The sequence below is a fragment of the Oncorhynchus gorbuscha genome, linkage group LG05 (assembly GCF_021184085.1).
Source record: "Oncorhynchus gorbuscha isolate QuinsamMale2020 ecotype Even-year linkage group LG05, OgorEven_v1.0, whole genome shotgun sequence".
NCBI classification, from domain to species: domain Eukaryota; kingdom Metazoa; phylum Chordata; class Actinopteri; order Salmoniformes; family Salmonidae; genus Oncorhynchus; species Oncorhynchus gorbuscha.
The window spans coordinates 75,776,467-75,792,963 of record NC_060177.1 but is presented as its reverse complement, the minus strand read 5'-3'; the positions used below and the strand labels follow the sequence as shown (position 1 = coordinate 75,792,963).

The following is a 16,497-nucleotide window of genomic DNA, read 5'->3' as shown; positions in this document are numbered from 1 at the left end:
TCTGCATGTAGGTTACAGTAACTCTGACTTTAAATAATTTACCTGTTTTGAGTGAGACTGAAGTGTCTGATGTGCTGAAGTAGATGGTATATTTTTTTTGTTACTGTGTTTCCCATAATATACCCCTATAACAGGGTTGAAAGGAATTGCACACTGCTGTTTTCCAAATAGGTACAGCTATTAATTGTTTCATCTGCAAGCTAGTCCACCCAGGCGTGAGACTGGAAAGGAGTAGTAAATTCCAGGATAATGGCACATTATGGAACATGGAAACAGCAGACAGCGGCTGTCTCAAATGGCACCCTATTCCCCCACGTAAAGCACTACTTTTGACCAGAGCCCTATGTTGCATCTGGTCAAAAGTAGTGTACTATATAGGGTGCCTTTTTGGGACGCAAAGAGCAAGAATTCTGGACTGGTTGTTCCTTTTGGAAAAATAATTTCCAACATGATTTACTGTCAAGGAGGAAAGAACACTGTCCCTGTAACTAAGGATTCCAGGAAAATAAGTCACAGATAGAACTTCTATCATGGAACACAGATAAAAAACATCATGTATAGAGGTTGTGAACTGACACACTGAATCTCTGACTTAGATTTTCTATGGTTCCATTTATTCCCTGTTAACATGCTCCATTATGTATTAGACAGAAGAATGTAATTAGACAGAATGTGCTAAATGTGTTGTCAATGCAACCTAACCCTACTTGGCCCGGCTCTTACCAGTATTCTTCCTCTGTTCCTGTTTCCCAGGTATGGGCCCAGTCCATATGAATGAGGTGAAGTGCTCTGGGTTTGAGAAGTCCGTCACAGAGTGTTTCTTCAACAAGGAGTCTTTGGGCTGTAGCCATGAGGAAGATGCAGCCGTCACGTGTAACGTTCCAGCCATGGGCTTCCAGGAGAGGGTGAGTGCTCAACTTGATAAACCATAAATCATCATCAATAAACATTCTTCTTCTTTTTTTGTCTCAGTCATTGGTTGATGAATAATGATGTAGAATCTTATAGTATTCCTATTGCTCCATGTGTGATATTAGCTAAAGATCTCTCCTGTGTTGTGTCTCTCTCTGTGCAGCTGCGTCTGAGTGGGGGGCGTAACCCATACGAGGGGCGCGTGGAGGCGTTGGTGGAGAGGAACGGCTCCTTGGTGTGGGGCACGGTGTGCAGTGATGGCTGGGGAACCATGGAGGCCATGGTGGTATGCAGACAGCTAGGCCTGGGCTTCGCCAGTAATGCCTTCCAGGTGAGAATCATTTATTTATTTAACCTTTATTTATACAGGTAAATCAATTAAGAACAAATTCCTGCTTTGATGACTTTGACGACCAAACATGCAGCAGGTCTCTCAGCAGCATTACAGTACAGTTACACATTCATATTTAATTAATGGATGGAATAGGAGGCCTCTCTCTTACGTGTATGATCTAGACATACAGGTTGAAGCAGGCAAAACAATGACTGCTGTTTACAGTGAGTAAAAGTTTGGGCCCTAAGGGAAAAAAGGTTTATGTGTTTCTATCCTATTCCAGACTATGACGTAACAGAGGTGGAAGTGGTAATTCAAGGGTAAAGTATCTTGGAGTGTTACGGGCAGAAGGTAGATAAGATTACTGTTCTTAGAAGGGCTAGTTCCAGATCTGTGTGTCAAAATAAGATCACAAGATCACACCTACCACACACAGACTCAAATAAATATCTGCTTTGATTAAGTGCAAAATGTTCCTGTGTTGTTCGTTATAATCTCGTATAATTAGAGGAATCATTGATACTTTAATGATGTTCCTTGGCTCCTTGATGTTTTATTGACACCACCAACCTCACAAACTGTACCGACTGCATTGAGCAGAGTCACATCAGACTGGGAAGATATTGAAGTGTGGGTTTTCACTCTGTGAAAGGTGTGTTTTTAGTAGTTTGGTTGGAATTAGATTTTGGAATTTAAAAAATTCTGTGTACTGAAAATTATAATTGCCAAGGAGGTAATATTTATGGCTGTTGTGAGTCTAAACTTTTCCATGGTCTTTTTTACGTCATTGCCATCCCAAATTAGAGCTTTCCAAAATTAGGGCCTTCAGTCAGTGCTGTAAATATAAGTGTGTTAGTGTGTGTCTGTAGTTGCCAAGGGTGACATATACAGTAACTCTCACTGATTTAGGACTGTGAACTCTTTCTGTGAACTGTTTCTGTAAACTGTTTCCACCTGCAAAGCAGTAAGGAGACCTTCCAGTCAGACAGAAGAGTATTTGTTGGAGCAAATGGATTTTGCAAGACTGCTTGATAACAGTAATAGTTGGTTTGGAAAATATCTGTAAACCTTGGAGTAGTAGACATTATATTGCTTTCAAACCAGAGATTTATGAGTGGAAATTGCAATGTAGGGACAATATGTTATTGTAGGCTGTCTAGTTTACCTCGAAGCAGAGGAATGACTACTGAATAGCAGTTTAATATGAATACATTGAAAGCTTATCTATTTCGTAGACTGTAGGTTGTTTTAATATTTGTGATGGCTACACTACAAGGATATCTGAGGGCAGGGGTGTCATGCACCCAAATAATATGTGGGTGCACAAAGCACGTCAGCTTTAGTCTGCACTTTAGAGCTATAACCATTATGCTTGATTCCATATATATATATATATATATATATATATATATATATATATATATATATCTTTCTGAATATCTAAGCATACATTGTGAGCTGTCTGTATCTTCCTGACTTGTGATTATTTTTTTATTAAAGAAACTAAATATGATTTTATGTCTCTGGAAAAAAGATTGAAAGGAATGTGAGTCTTATTCAGTACATTTAGTTATTGCTTGCTTTTCTAAAGTCTACCAACCATGTCAGCTAAGATAATTAGACAAGCTAGCTACTCTAACTTGATGATAGTCTGAAATGGCTTCTTGGTAGCTAGTTATGAGGTAGTAGTGATACAGCTGATAGTGACTCTACTACCTCATTGGGAACCTAACTGGGCTAGCTAAAGCCAAATTCATAAAATGGCTAGGTTGCTAGTAGTATTACACAGAAACAACATCAACAAAATATTTTAATATATTCACTACCGTTCAAAAGTTTGGGGTCACTTAGAAATGTTATTGTTTTTGAAAGAAAGGCAAAACATTTTGTCCATTAAAATAACATCAAATAGATCAGAAATACAGTGTAGACATTGTTAATGTTGTAAATTACTATTGTAGCTGGAAACGGCAGATTATTTTATGGAATATCTACAGGGGCCCATTATCAGCAACCATCACTCCTGTGTTTCAATGGCACGTTGTGTTAGCTAATCCAAGTTTATAATTTAAAAGGCTAATTGATCATTAGAAAACCCTTTTGCAATTATGATAGCACAGCTGAAAACTGTTGATCTGATTAAAGAAGCAATAAAACTGGCCTTCTTTAGACTAGTTGAGTATCTGGAGCATCAGCATTTGTGGATTTGAGTACAGGCTAAAAATGGCCAGAAACAAAGACTTTTCTTTTTCTTCTGAAACTCATCAGTCTATTCTTGTTCTGAGAAATTAAAGCTATTCCATGCGAGAAATTGCCAAGAAACTGAAGATCTTGTACAACACTGTGTACTACTCCCTTCACAGAACTCTAACCAGAAATAGAAAGAGTGGGAGGCCCCGGTGAAAAACAGACACCTCACAAGTCCTCAACTGGCAGCTTCATTAAATAGTACCTGCAAAACACCAATCTCAACATCAACAGTGAAGAGCTGACTCCGGGATGCTAACCTCCTATATATACAGTACTAGTCAACAGTTTGGACACACCTACTCATCCCAGGGTTTTTCTTTATTTTCACTATTTTCTACATTGTAGAATAATAGTGAAGACTAATGTAGCCACCATTTGCCTTGATGACAGCTTTGCACACTCTTGGTATTCTCTCAACCAGCTAATGAATTAGTCACCTGGAATGCATTTCAATTAACAGGTGTGCCTTGTTAAAAGTTAATTTGTGGGATTTCTTAACTTCTTAATGCATTTGAGCCAATCAGTTGTGTTGTGACAAAGTAAAAGACCAAGTCCATATTATGGCAAGAACAGCTCAAATATGTGAAGAGAAACAACACGTCCATCATTACCTTAAGACATGAAGGTCAGTCAATATAGAACATTTCAAGAACTTTGAAAGTTTCTTCAGGTGCAGTCGCAAAAACCATCAAGTGCTATGATGAAACTGGCTCTCATGAGGACCGTCACAGGAAAGGAATACCCAGAGTTACCTCTGCTGCATCTCAGATTGCAGCCCAAATAAATGTCTCAAGTAACAGACACATTTCAACATACACTGTTCAGAGGAGACATGGTATAATTTCTGTAAAGAAAACACTACCAAAGGTGACTAATAAGAAGAGACTTTCTTGGGCCAAGAAACACGAGCAATGGACATTAGACCGTTGGAAATCTGTCCTTTGGCCTGATGAGTCCAGATCTGCGATTTTTGGTTTCAACCGCTACGTCTTTGTGAGACTCAGAGTAGGTGAACAGATGACATCTGCATGTGTGGTTCCAACCGTGAAGCGCAGAGGAGGAGTTGTGATGGTGTGGGGCTGCTTTGCTGGTGACACTGTCTGTGATTTATTTAGAATTCAAGGTACACTTAACCAGCATGGCTATCACAGCATTTTGTAGTGGGTTAGGGTTAGGGTTATGCCATCCAATCCAGTTTGCGTTTAGTGGACTATCATTTGTTTTTCTATTTTTGAAATTATTTTTTTGACCCCTTTTCTCCCCAATTTTGTGGTATCCAATTGGTAGTTACATTCCTGTCTCGTACGGACTCGGGAGAGGCGAAGGTCGAGAGCCATGCGTCCTCCGAAACACGACCCAACCAAGCCGCACAGCTTCTTGACACAATGCCTGCTTAACCCGGAAGCCAACCACACCAATGTGTCGAAGGAAACACTGTAAACCTGGCGCCTGTGTCAGAGTGCATGCGCCTGGCCCGCCACAGGAGTTGCTAGAGGGCGATTGGACAAGGACATCCCTGCCGGCCAAACCCTCCCCTAACCCGAACAACGCTGGGCCAAATGTGCTGCGACAGAGCCCGGACTCAAATCAGGATCTCTAGTGGCACAGCTAGCAACTGCAATGCAGTACCTTAGACCACTGTGCCACGTAGGATGCCCCGTCATTTGTTTTTCAACAGGACAATGGCCCAAAGCCCACCTCCAGGATGTGTAAGGGCTATTTGACCATGAAGGAGAGTGATGGAGTGCTGCTGCCTCCCCAATCACCCGAACTCAACCCAATTGAGATGGTTTGGGATGAGTTGGACTGCAGAGTGAAGTAAAAGCAGCCAACAAGTGCTCAGCATATGTGGGAACTCCTTCAAGACTGTTGGAAAAGCATTCCAGGTGAAGCTGGCTGAGAGAATGCCAAGAGTGGAAACTTTGAAGAATCAAAATATAAAATATATTTTGATTTGTTTAACACTTTTTTGGTTACTTCATGATTCCAGATGTGTTATTTCATAGTTTTGATGTCTTCACTGTTATTCTATAATCTAGAAAATAGTAAAAAATAAAGCAAAACCATTGAATGAGTAGTGGTGTCTAAACTTTTGACTAGTACTGTATAAACTGAACAATGATATAAATGCAACATGCAGCAATTTCAAATATTTGACTGAGTTACAGTTCATGTAAGGGAATTCAGTCAATTTAAATACATTCATTAGACCCTGATCTATTGATTTCACATGACTGGAAATACAGATATGTGTCTGTTGGTCAGAGATACCTTTAGAAATATGGACCTCACAATGGGCCTCAGGATCTCGTCATAGTATCTCTGTGCATTCAAATTACCATCACTAAAAGGCAATTGTGTTCGTTGTCCATAGTTTATGCCTGCCCATACCATAACCACACCACCACCACGGGGCACTCTTCGCAAATAGCTCACCCACACGACGCCAAACACGTGGGTCTGCAGTTGTGAAGTCGATTGGACGTACTATCAAATTCTCTGAAACAACATTGGAGGTGGCTTATGGTAGAGAAATTAACATTCAATTATCTGGCAACAGCTCTGGCGGACATTCCTGCAGTCAACATGCCAATTGCACACTCCCTCAACTTGAGACTGTCGCATTGTGTTGTGTGACAAAACTGCACATTTGTGCTGGGGCCTTTTATTGTCCCCAGTACAAGGTGCACCTGTGTAATTATCATGCTGTTTAATCAGCTTCTTGATATGCCACACCTGTCAGGTGGATGGATTATCTTGGCAAAGGAGAAATGCTCACTAACCGGAATGTAAACTAATTTGTGCACACAATTTGAGAGAAATACGCCTCTTGTGCATATGAACATTTTCTGGGATTTTCATTTCAGCTCATGAAACATGGGACCAAAACATGTTGCGTGTATATTTTTTGTTCAGTGTATAAGGGATCATAACTTTCACCTGGTCAGTCATGGAAGGAGCAGGTACCCTTCAGTTTTAGTACACTCAGTATTTTTATTTATATATATATATATATATATATATTTCTGTAGCTCAGTTGGTAGAGCATGGCGCTTGTAACGCCAGGGTAGTGGGTTCGATCCCCGGGACCACCCATACGTAGAATGTATGCACACATGACTGTAAGTCGCTTTGGATAAAAGCGTCTGCTAAATGGCATATATTATTATTATATTATATATATATATAAATATTATAACAGCACATCTGTGCCCCCGATGGGCATGACGCCTCTGTCTGAGGGACAAAATAAAGTAATAGTGACACTACTAAATACAGCCAGAGAGATAATGAACAGGCTGCCCCCTCTTGTGGTTAGTAGAAAAATAGTTTTGCTTATTTGTTGCTACCTTGAATCCATTGTGAATTTGAATCCTACCAGTATATTGTTCTAACACCATTATACAGTGCATTCTGAAAATATTCATACCCCTTCCCCTTTTCCACATTTTGTTACGTTACAGCCTTATTCTAAAATGGATTAAATTGTGTTTCCCCCCCACATCAATCTACACACTATCCCATAATGACAAAGAAAAAACAGGTTTTTAGAAATGTTTGCAAATGTATATAAAAAAAATGTAATGAATTAAATATCACATTTACATACATTTTCAGACCCCCTTATCGAAGCACCTTTGGCAGCGATTACAGCTGTGAGACTTCTTGGGTATGACGCTACAAGCTTGGCACACCTGTATTTGGAGTTTCTCCCATTCTTCTATGCAGATCCTCTCAAGCTTTATCAGGTTGGATGGGGAGCGTCACTGCCCAACTTTTTTCAGGTCTCTCCAGAGATGTTCGATCTGGTTCTAGTCCGAGCTCTGGCTGGGACATTCAGAGACTTGTCCCGAAGCCACTCCTGCTTTGTCTTCGCTGTGTGCTTAGGATTGTTGTCCTGTTGGAAGGTAAAACACCACAGTCTGAGGTCCTTAGCACTCTGGAGCAGGTTTTCATCAAGGATCTCTCTGTACTTTGCTCCGTTCATCTTCATGGTCTGAGAGTCCTTTGGGTGCCTTTTGACAAACTCCAAGTGGGCTGTCATGTGCCTTTTACTGAGGAGTGGCTTCTGTCTGGCCACTCTACCATAAAGGCCTGATTGGTGGAGTGCTGCAGAGATAGTTGTCCTTCTGGAAGGTTCTCCCATCTCCACAGGGGAACTCTGGAGCTCTGTCAGGGTGACCATCAGGTTTTTGGTCACCTCTGTGACAAAGGACATTCTCCTGCAATTTTTCAGTTTGGACGGTCGGTTAGTTCTAGGAAGATTCTTGGTGATTACAAACTTCTTCCATTTTATAGAGGCCACTGTGTTCTTGGGGACCTTCAATACTGCAGAAATGTTTTGGTACCCTTCCCATTTTTCTCTACACGATCCTGTCTACTGAGAATTCCTTCGACCTCATGTCTTGGTTTTTGCTCTGACATGCACTGTCAACTGTGGGACAGGTGTGTGCCTTTCCAAATCATGGCCAATCAATTGGATTTACCACAGGTGGACTCCAATCAAGTTGTAGAAACATATCAAGGATGATCAATGGAAACAGGATGCACCTGAGCTCAATTTTGAGTCTCACAGCAAAGGGTCTGAATGCTTATGTAAATAAGGTATTTCTGTTTTTTATACATTTGCAAAAATGTCCAAAAACCTGTTTTTCGCTTTCATTAAGTGTGTAGATTGATAAGAAAAAACATTTCATTTAATCAATTTTAGAGTTAGGCTGTAATGTAACATGTGGAAAAGGTCAAGGGGTCTGAATACTTTCTGAAAGCACTGATAACATGTAATAATACAATTGCATAACAAACACATAACCTAGGACAAGTTCCGTTAATTCTCTGTCTGATAAAAAGCATGCCTGACCTCTGTCATGTTGTGTCCCTGTCCTTTAGGAGACGTGGTACTGGCCTGGAGAGGTTAGTGCTGACCCTGTGGTGATGAGTGGGGTGAGATGTTCTGGCACGGAGATGTCCCTATCCCACTGCCTGCACCACGGAGCTCACCTCACCTGTCCTAAAGGAGGAGGACGCAACGCCGCCGGAGTCTCCTGCTCAGAGAGTAAGGGGCTTGTTACACTAACAAAATATGTGAAGTAATATGTACCTTTCTTCAACATCAGATTTGCTACTTTTCTGTTTATCTTTATAATTAGCCTTTGATGTGGTGTGTCCAAAACCTCATTCATGCTGCATAAGAGCACTCCTATTGCCTTTCCCTCTCAGTAGTCTACCAGTATTAGATGCCTTTCATTGAATGCTGATAATAATGGTTGAATACCAAAACATGTATTTGTCAGTCTTGGCCTTTTTATAAGATAATAACTATAATAACTGTAACATTGTAATGATGAAGTATGCTCACATTTTTAACCACTCTCTCTCTCTCCCTCTTCCCTCCCTGCTCTCCCCCTCAGCGGCCCCTGACCTGGTCCTGAGCCCCCAGGTAGTGGAGCAGACCACCTATATGGAGGACAGGCCCATGTTCATGCTGCAGTGTGCTTATGAAGAGAACTGCCTATCCACCACCTCCAGCAAGACCCCTGCCAACTCCTACCGCCGCCTGCTGCGCTTCTCCTCCCAGATCCACAACAACGGACAGTCAGACTTCAGACCCAAGGCTGGACGCCACTCCTGGGTGTGGCATGACTGCCATAGGCAAGTTGCTCCATGGCCCTTCCTGTTTGTTTGTGAAATTGAAAGATATGCTTTGTTCACACAGCATGTTGTTAGCCCAAGGCTATGTGCAATGTTATCCAGGCTAGAATTGTATTATTTGTTTAATATGGTGATATATACTCAGTTTACAGTTTATTAGGTACACCCATCTAGTACCGGGTCGGACCCCCCTTTGCCTCCAGAGCAGACGCAATTCTTTAGGGCATGGACTCTACAAGCTGTCGGAATTGTTCTTTGCGCAATTGATATCAAGGGACTTAAAGGGTTCCAGGGAAACATTCCCCACACCAATACCGTGGATTCCTGGTAGGATGGATCCATGGACTCATGCTACTTACACCAAATCCTGACTCAACAGGAACTGGGATTCATCAGACCAGGCAATGTTTTTCCACTCATCAATTTTCCAGTGTTGGTGATCGCTTGCCCACTTGAGCCGCTTCTTGTTTTTAGCTGATAGGAGTGTAACCCGGTGTGGCTGCAATAGCCCATCTGTGACAAGCATTGACGAGTTGTGCATTCCGTGATGCCGTTCTGCACACCACTGTTGTAGTGCGCTGTTATTTTTCTGTTTGTGGCCCGCCTGTTAGCTTGCACGATTCTTGCCATTCTCATTCGACCTCTCTCGTGCAACGAGCTGTTGTCTCCCGCAGGACTGCCGCTGACTGGATGTTTTTTGTTTGTTGCACACCTGGCATCTCTGTAAACCCTAGACACTGTCGTGTGTGAAAATCCCAGGAGGCCACCCGTTTCTGAGATACTGGATCCGGCACGCCTGGCATCAATGATCATACAACTCTTAAAGTCACTTAGATCACTTGTTTTGCCCGTTCTATCGTTTAATCAAACAGTAACTGAATGCCTCGATGCCTGTCTGCTTGCTTGGCCTCAATGCCTGTCTGTAGGAACGATTCATTTTCGTAAACTGGGTAGTGTACCTAATAAACTGGTCACTGAGTGTATTTTACCTCATAGTTGTCGGTCACCATGACTACCTAGTTGTCTTTTTATAGGAGACTGACATTAAGGGAACGTTCTACTGAACTAGATAACTCCGTTCTTGAGCCATTTTCCATTTCCATACGTTCGCTGCCCTGTAATTGGCCACGGACTGAAACGTCTCAGATGTTTTCTGTCAAGGCATTGGGTGAACTGCGCAATGTCGGCAGCTTCACACAGTCACCAGTTTTACACAAATAAAACCCTCAGTGCCTGTGGGATTATGCATATAATCTGAATCGCTAAACATATACAATTTTGAAAGCAAATGTTTATTTTGGGTTTCTTAGTGTCTGCGTTAGTGCCATATGTTTCAACAGTCTCTAGCTCTTGTATAAAAACATATCTGCTTCAGAGAGAATATAATAGACTCTACAGTAGATGGCAGGTCTATTTATAAATGAAGTGTCTCTCTCTTTCTCACTGTGCCCAGGCACTACCACAGCATGGAGGTATTCACCCACTATGACCTGCTCAGCCTCAACGGCACCAAGGTGGCAGAGGGACACAAGGCAAGCTTCTGTCTGGAGGACACTGACTGTGAAGAGGGTAAGAGTCTGGATAAATAAATGTGTGTCCCTAATGGCACTCTATCCTTTACATAGAGTCCATAAGGACCTGGTCAAAAGTAGTCCACGCTATAATGAATAGGGTTCCATTTGGGACACAGACAGACTAGCTACCTATACTATCTTGTCTACCTAGTGTTCCTCACTCCTTGCATAGCACATATATAATACAGCCTGAGCAATAGCTCAACATGCTCTTTCACTCACAAAAGATTCTGTGCCATTGTATGTACTTTGATTAACTTTGATTTATTGTCATCTTGACAGGTATTGAGAAAAGATACGAGTGTGCCAACTTTGGAGAGCAAGGCATCACTGTTGGCTGCTGGGATACGTACAGACATGATATTGACTGCCAGTGGATTGACATCACAGACATCAAGCCCGGAGATTACATATTCCAGGTAAATTACCTTTCTGCTTATGGTACTTAAAGTCTTTCCAGTGAAGGAGTGTGTCCTAAATGACACCCTATTCCAAATCAAATCAAATCAAATGTTATTTGTCACATACACATTGTTAGCAGATGTTAATGTGAGTGTAGCGAAATGCTTGTGCTTCTAGTTCCGACAATGCAGTAATAACCAACGAGTAATCTCTCTAACAATTCCAAAACTACTACCTTATACACACAAGTGTAAAGGGATAAAGAATATGTACATAAAGATATATGAATGAGTGATGGTACAGAGCGGCATAGGCAAGATGCAGTAGATGGTATCGAGTACAGTATATACATATGAGATGAGTATGTAAACAAAGTGGCATAGTTAAAGTGGCTAGTGATACATGTATTACATAAAGATGCAGTAGATGATATAGAGTACAGTATATACGTATACATATGAGATAAATAATGTAGGGTATGTAAACATTATATTAAGTAGCATTGTTTAAAGTGGCTTGTGATATATTTTACATCAATTCCCATCAATTCCCATTATTAAAGTGGCTGTAGTTGAGTCAGTGTGTTGGCAGCAGCCACTCAATGTTAGCGGTGGCTGTTTAACAGTCTGATGGCCTTGAGATAGAAGCTGTTTTTCAGTCTCTCGTTTCCAGCTTTGATGCACCTGTACTTACCTCGCCTTCTGGATGATAGCGGGGTGAACAGGCAGTGGCTCGGGTGGTTGTTGTCCTTGATGATCTTTATGGCCTTGCTGTGACATCGGGTGGTGTAGGTGTCCTGGAGGGCAGGTAGTTTGCCCCCGGTGATGCGTTGTGCAGACCTCACTTCCCTATATATCCCAGGGCCCGTAAGTAGTGCCATTAGGGACGCAACCAAGGTCATTCCTCTACACTATTATCCTATGTTATCGATTGAGGTCTAATAATGTGAATTAATTAATTTTATTGGACAAATGAAAAATGCATATAGAGTTTTTTTCATTCAACTGAGCAAAAAATACAACCCTAACCCTAACTATGATTATCTTTTAAAATTTTTATAATATGTTTATTATTTTACAATAAAAAATCAAATAAAAAAGACAGCAATACAAACATTGACATTCATTGTACGGTTGAATGGGATGGCAAATTTAGAGGACAAAACAAAACTTAACTCACACATACACAAAATAAAACAAAATCCTATTAGGTGGTACATGTATTAGAAGACGGCATATAGTCATTACAAGCAGTGTAGTTGAGCCAAAAATAAATATTGAGTGGAGTATAGCACAGAGTAGCAGCAGATCGTCAACCCAGTTATGAAGCGGGACTAGACCATTTATCCAGTATCGGCTGCCATATTTTGTAAAACATTGGACTTCTATTGGAGGTATTGTATCGAATCTTTTCCATATGTATTACATTCCCTAAATCCCGTAACCACATTCCAGGACACCTACACCACCCTAACTATAATTATCAATGTTCATTTCCATTCTTTGTGTTGGATAATGATTCACAGCATTTTGCTCTCTCCAACAGGTTTTTATTAACCCTAACTATGAGGTGCCTGAGTCCGACTACTCCAACAACTTAATGAAGTGTAGATGTAGATACGACGGCCACCGTATATGGATGTACAGCTGTCATAATGGTAAGACAATGATGTGCCACAATTTGTGTGACTGTTTTACCTCAGAAATTCTGTGTTACTGCCATTGTTCCGCAACCCCTTTCATAAATGAAAGTTGGATGTTTGCAGACCTCACAAGTAGACTAATGTTAAGATGTATAGATCCAGCCATTCATTTGTGCAGGAGGTGTATACAGTTGCTGGATGTTAAAGGCCAAGTTCATATTCATTATCTCCAGCACCAAACCAGTGTCTACATAGTATGTGAAAACGGTTTTGTAGAAAAAAATACATTCTACCAGATGACATCATCAAAAGTTACAACAAAGAGTGATTTTCAAACACTATGAGATTCGCGGTGACTTGGGAAGCAAGGAAATACCCTCCCTCTGGCTAGAAACTTGATGAAGGTTTTGAAAATCACTGCTTTTCTTACTTTTAATCCTACCCTATGATGTCACAGACAAGCATTGTTTAGGACCAATCTTCTTATAATTTTACTACAGATCATAAAAATACACCCTTTTCACATATTTAGACACTGGTTTGGTACTGGAGATAATTCATGAGGTTGAAAAGTGGCGGAGTTGCCCTTAAACTGATGTCGTGGGACTTGGTTTCATCTTGACATTACTCTACTTTAGTAATCGAAAAAATGTCTGGCAAACTTTGATTTGAAAGTGTAAAGCGTTGAGCTGTTTTTAAATGTTGACCATTTGTCCCTTTCCTGTTCAGGTGGATCGTTAAGCACTGAGACTGAGGAGTCCTTCCCTGGGCTACTGAACAACCAGGTGACCCACAGGTAAAAGGATGGAAGAGAAGAACAGAGCAACCATCACCACCACAAAGAAACTGCCAAAATGTCCCCAACCACTAGACCCCCCCCCTCTCTGTTCCCCAGTCAGCAGTCCAGGGTGAACTCTTTTATCTTGTCACCAATAACACTACAGCTGTTAAGAATCCCCCTCCTAGGTAGGAATGCTATATGGACAAGCTGCCCACTGGCCGCTGCCCACCTCTTTCAGACATTCCCTCTCGATCCTAGGCAGATAATTTGATGTATATTTCTGTCATTTCAAATTCAATCCCCACTCATTAGTTTATCCCAAAAGCAGGCAGCCTCTCCCAGCTCTCTGGTTGAGATCAAGAAGGGACTGATGCAGTTTCTCACACCCCTGGGTTAGAGACATGAAATATACATTCCCAATGCTCCCCGCTAGAGGTGATGATGAGACCAAATAGCACCTTATTCCCAAAATAGTGCACTACTTTTGGGTGCTGTGTAAATTCTCTGATGTACAGTAATGAAAGTGAATCCTGCTGCACTTTCTTTTCTTTTTTTAAATGATCGAACATTCAAAGGTCAAAGGTAATTTCCGCAGAGGTTGAATATCTCTGACAAAAATCGTTCTTGAACTATGAACAAAGACATATTTGGGAATACTACAGACTTCATTGATCATGATCTAATAATAGATTTTCTTTATAAAGTAAGGGCCTCATATAGGCTACTCTCTAAGTAGCTTAATGACGATGAGTATTGAGAACACAGTATAGTACAATGCAATACATTAGGATCCAATAACTAACTGCCAGTAAGTGCATTGTTGTTGTGAAGTGTTTAACAAACAGATGTCCTGTGATGTAGTAATTTCACCTGTCTTCTATTTTTCTTTTTCTTTGGAAATGTAGATGTCATTATTTTGAAGTACAAGGTTGTTACCCTCACCAGTCTTTTAGTCTGTGGTATAGATTTCTATGGTCAACACGCTCTATCTTTAAGTTATTCTGTCATGTTTCCCATTCTGACATCTGCATTCAACCCCAGTACCCGTCCCAAGTGCCTGAGAAGTTCCTTTTCCAATGTAAAAACTGTGACCAAATGGCAGACATTAGTCCATTCCACACCACAACAGTAGTGGCGGTAGTACGGTAGTTAAAATGGAGGGATACAACTAATGTCCCTCAGTGCCTTATATTGAGAGAAATAAAGTCATTTTTATTTTCTCATGCATATGTTTCCTTTTCAACATTCACAAACAATCTCATCAAACATATTAGTAACTTATTGTTGTAAAAGTCAGGGATTTTAATGACATTTTTTCCCTTTTTCCTTTCAGTTTTTTTTGTACAATAATGTGTGTCTCATTATTTTATTGTACTTTAAAAAAATAATGGTGCTACCAAACTGTCATCCTCTGTTTTATGAGGGTACAGTACAGTGACAGCTGAATGGCTACAGTATGTTATGCTAACTGTATACTTGAATGGAGTGTAAAAATCCATAATGTCCTTTGTTTGATAACTATATTAAAGCAAACAAATCTAAGTTGTTGGTTGGATATTCAGATATTTGGTAATTTAGCAGATGTTGTTATCCAGAGCAATTTACAGGAGCAATGCGGGTTAAGTGCTTTGCTCAAGGGCACAGACAATTCTTTTTACCTAGTCGGCTCAGGGATTCGAACCAGTTACCTTTCCGTTACTGGCTCAGCACTCTTAACTGCTATCTGCCACCCAGATATAAATTATGCCTTATGCCACCATCCTCATGATCACACGCTGTGCTTGATTTCCTCAGCCCTTGAATTTGCTGCCATCTTCTGGTTGTTTTACTTTAGGGTAGTGATTTGGCAGTGTACGGTAAAGCAGTAGTCTACTACAGTTTGCTATATACAGAGATAGAGAGGACTAATGTGGCCTTCTGGCCACCAGAGGCCTCTATCATTCTCAATGATATATGATCTCCACCCTCTGGTCATTTATAGTCATTACAGTTTGTTCTTCACTGCTCTGTTGACTTTCCTATCATTTCTACAGTATGACAAAGGGATGTCCTTAACATCTGAATTCTGAATTACTTCAACAGGAGTGAATTTGTTTTAGTGTGGCATCAGCAACATTCTCACAACTAGTTTAACTCTTTCATTTATGCTTCCTTGCCATTTGTTAGAGTTATGTGTGCATTGTGCCACACATAAAGAGGTCATAGTCCATAAAGCAAATGACAGAACGGGTTTGACGTACTACAAAAGTTCTGGACTTTCTGCAGCAAGCTACTCCAAATGACAAGCTTTGTAGGAGCATGGTATGCATTCCGTTTGGAGCTGTTCACTGGGTGACTGCTTTCAGGGAAAATTAGAGAGAGATGGACGTCCCGTTGACATTGGTCGGAGTAAATCCAGGCCTCATTACTCCGTTAGGACTGTCTCCTGTGCAAATGTAAGCAGCCCTGCATTACTCAGGTCTAGTAAGGTTTATCTCCAGCACCCCCAGGAACAGGGCTGTTAAGAAAACCTGACAAGCTGCTTCACAGTTAAGACAAATGCTCCAGGTCTCAAGCATAGGTTTGTGCCCCAAATGGCACCCTGTTCCCTATATAAAAAGGGAATAGGGTGCCATTTGGGACGCAGATATAGATACTGAATTTAGCCCCAGCCATGCATAGCCTACTATCATGGAAGATGTGATTCATCCAGGACCATAAACTCCACACCTATCACCCTCTGACTGTTTTAGTTTTTAGTATCCAAGTGTTTGTCTAATCCCCTTCCAACTACCAAGACCACCCATTCCTCTGATATACTGTAGTCCACACAGACACACACATGTCCAACAAGACACACAGACTAACCACACTCCTCACACGGCTGAGGGTCTTGTTTTGTGGCCGGGGAGGGATGACCACCTACTATGCTGTGCCACCAGGAGGAGAATGTCACGGGCAACTTGAGACT

General features: G+C 41.1%; 1 protein-coding gene across 1 annotated transcript in view; it reads left to right on the top strand.

Annotated features, from left to right (window-relative positions):
- LOC124036507 (lysyl oxidase homolog 2B) overlaps nucleotides 1–14,772 on the top strand; it is a 49,982-nt gene extending 35,210 nt beyond the window's left edge. Inside the window, exons 7-14 of the mRNA XM_046351177.1 lie at nucleotides 754–905; nucleotides 1,076–1,243; nucleotides 8,387–8,552; nucleotides 8,908–9,148; nucleotides 10,602–10,717; nucleotides 11,005–11,141; nucleotides 12,670–12,781; nucleotides 13,496–14,772. Coding sequence (XP_046207133.1) covers nucleotides 754–905; nucleotides 1,076–1,243; nucleotides 8,387–8,552; nucleotides 8,908–9,148; nucleotides 10,602–10,717; nucleotides 11,005–11,141; nucleotides 12,670–12,781; nucleotides 13,496–13,566 — 1,163 coding nt within the window. The 3' untranslated portion in view covers nucleotides 13,567–14,772. The remainder of the gene's footprint in view (nucleotides 1–753; nucleotides 906–1,075; nucleotides 1,244–8,386; nucleotides 8,553–8,907; nucleotides 9,149–10,601; nucleotides 10,718–11,004; nucleotides 11,142–12,669; nucleotides 12,782–13,495) is intronic.
- Nucleotides 14,773–16,497: the final 1,725 nt, after the last annotated feature.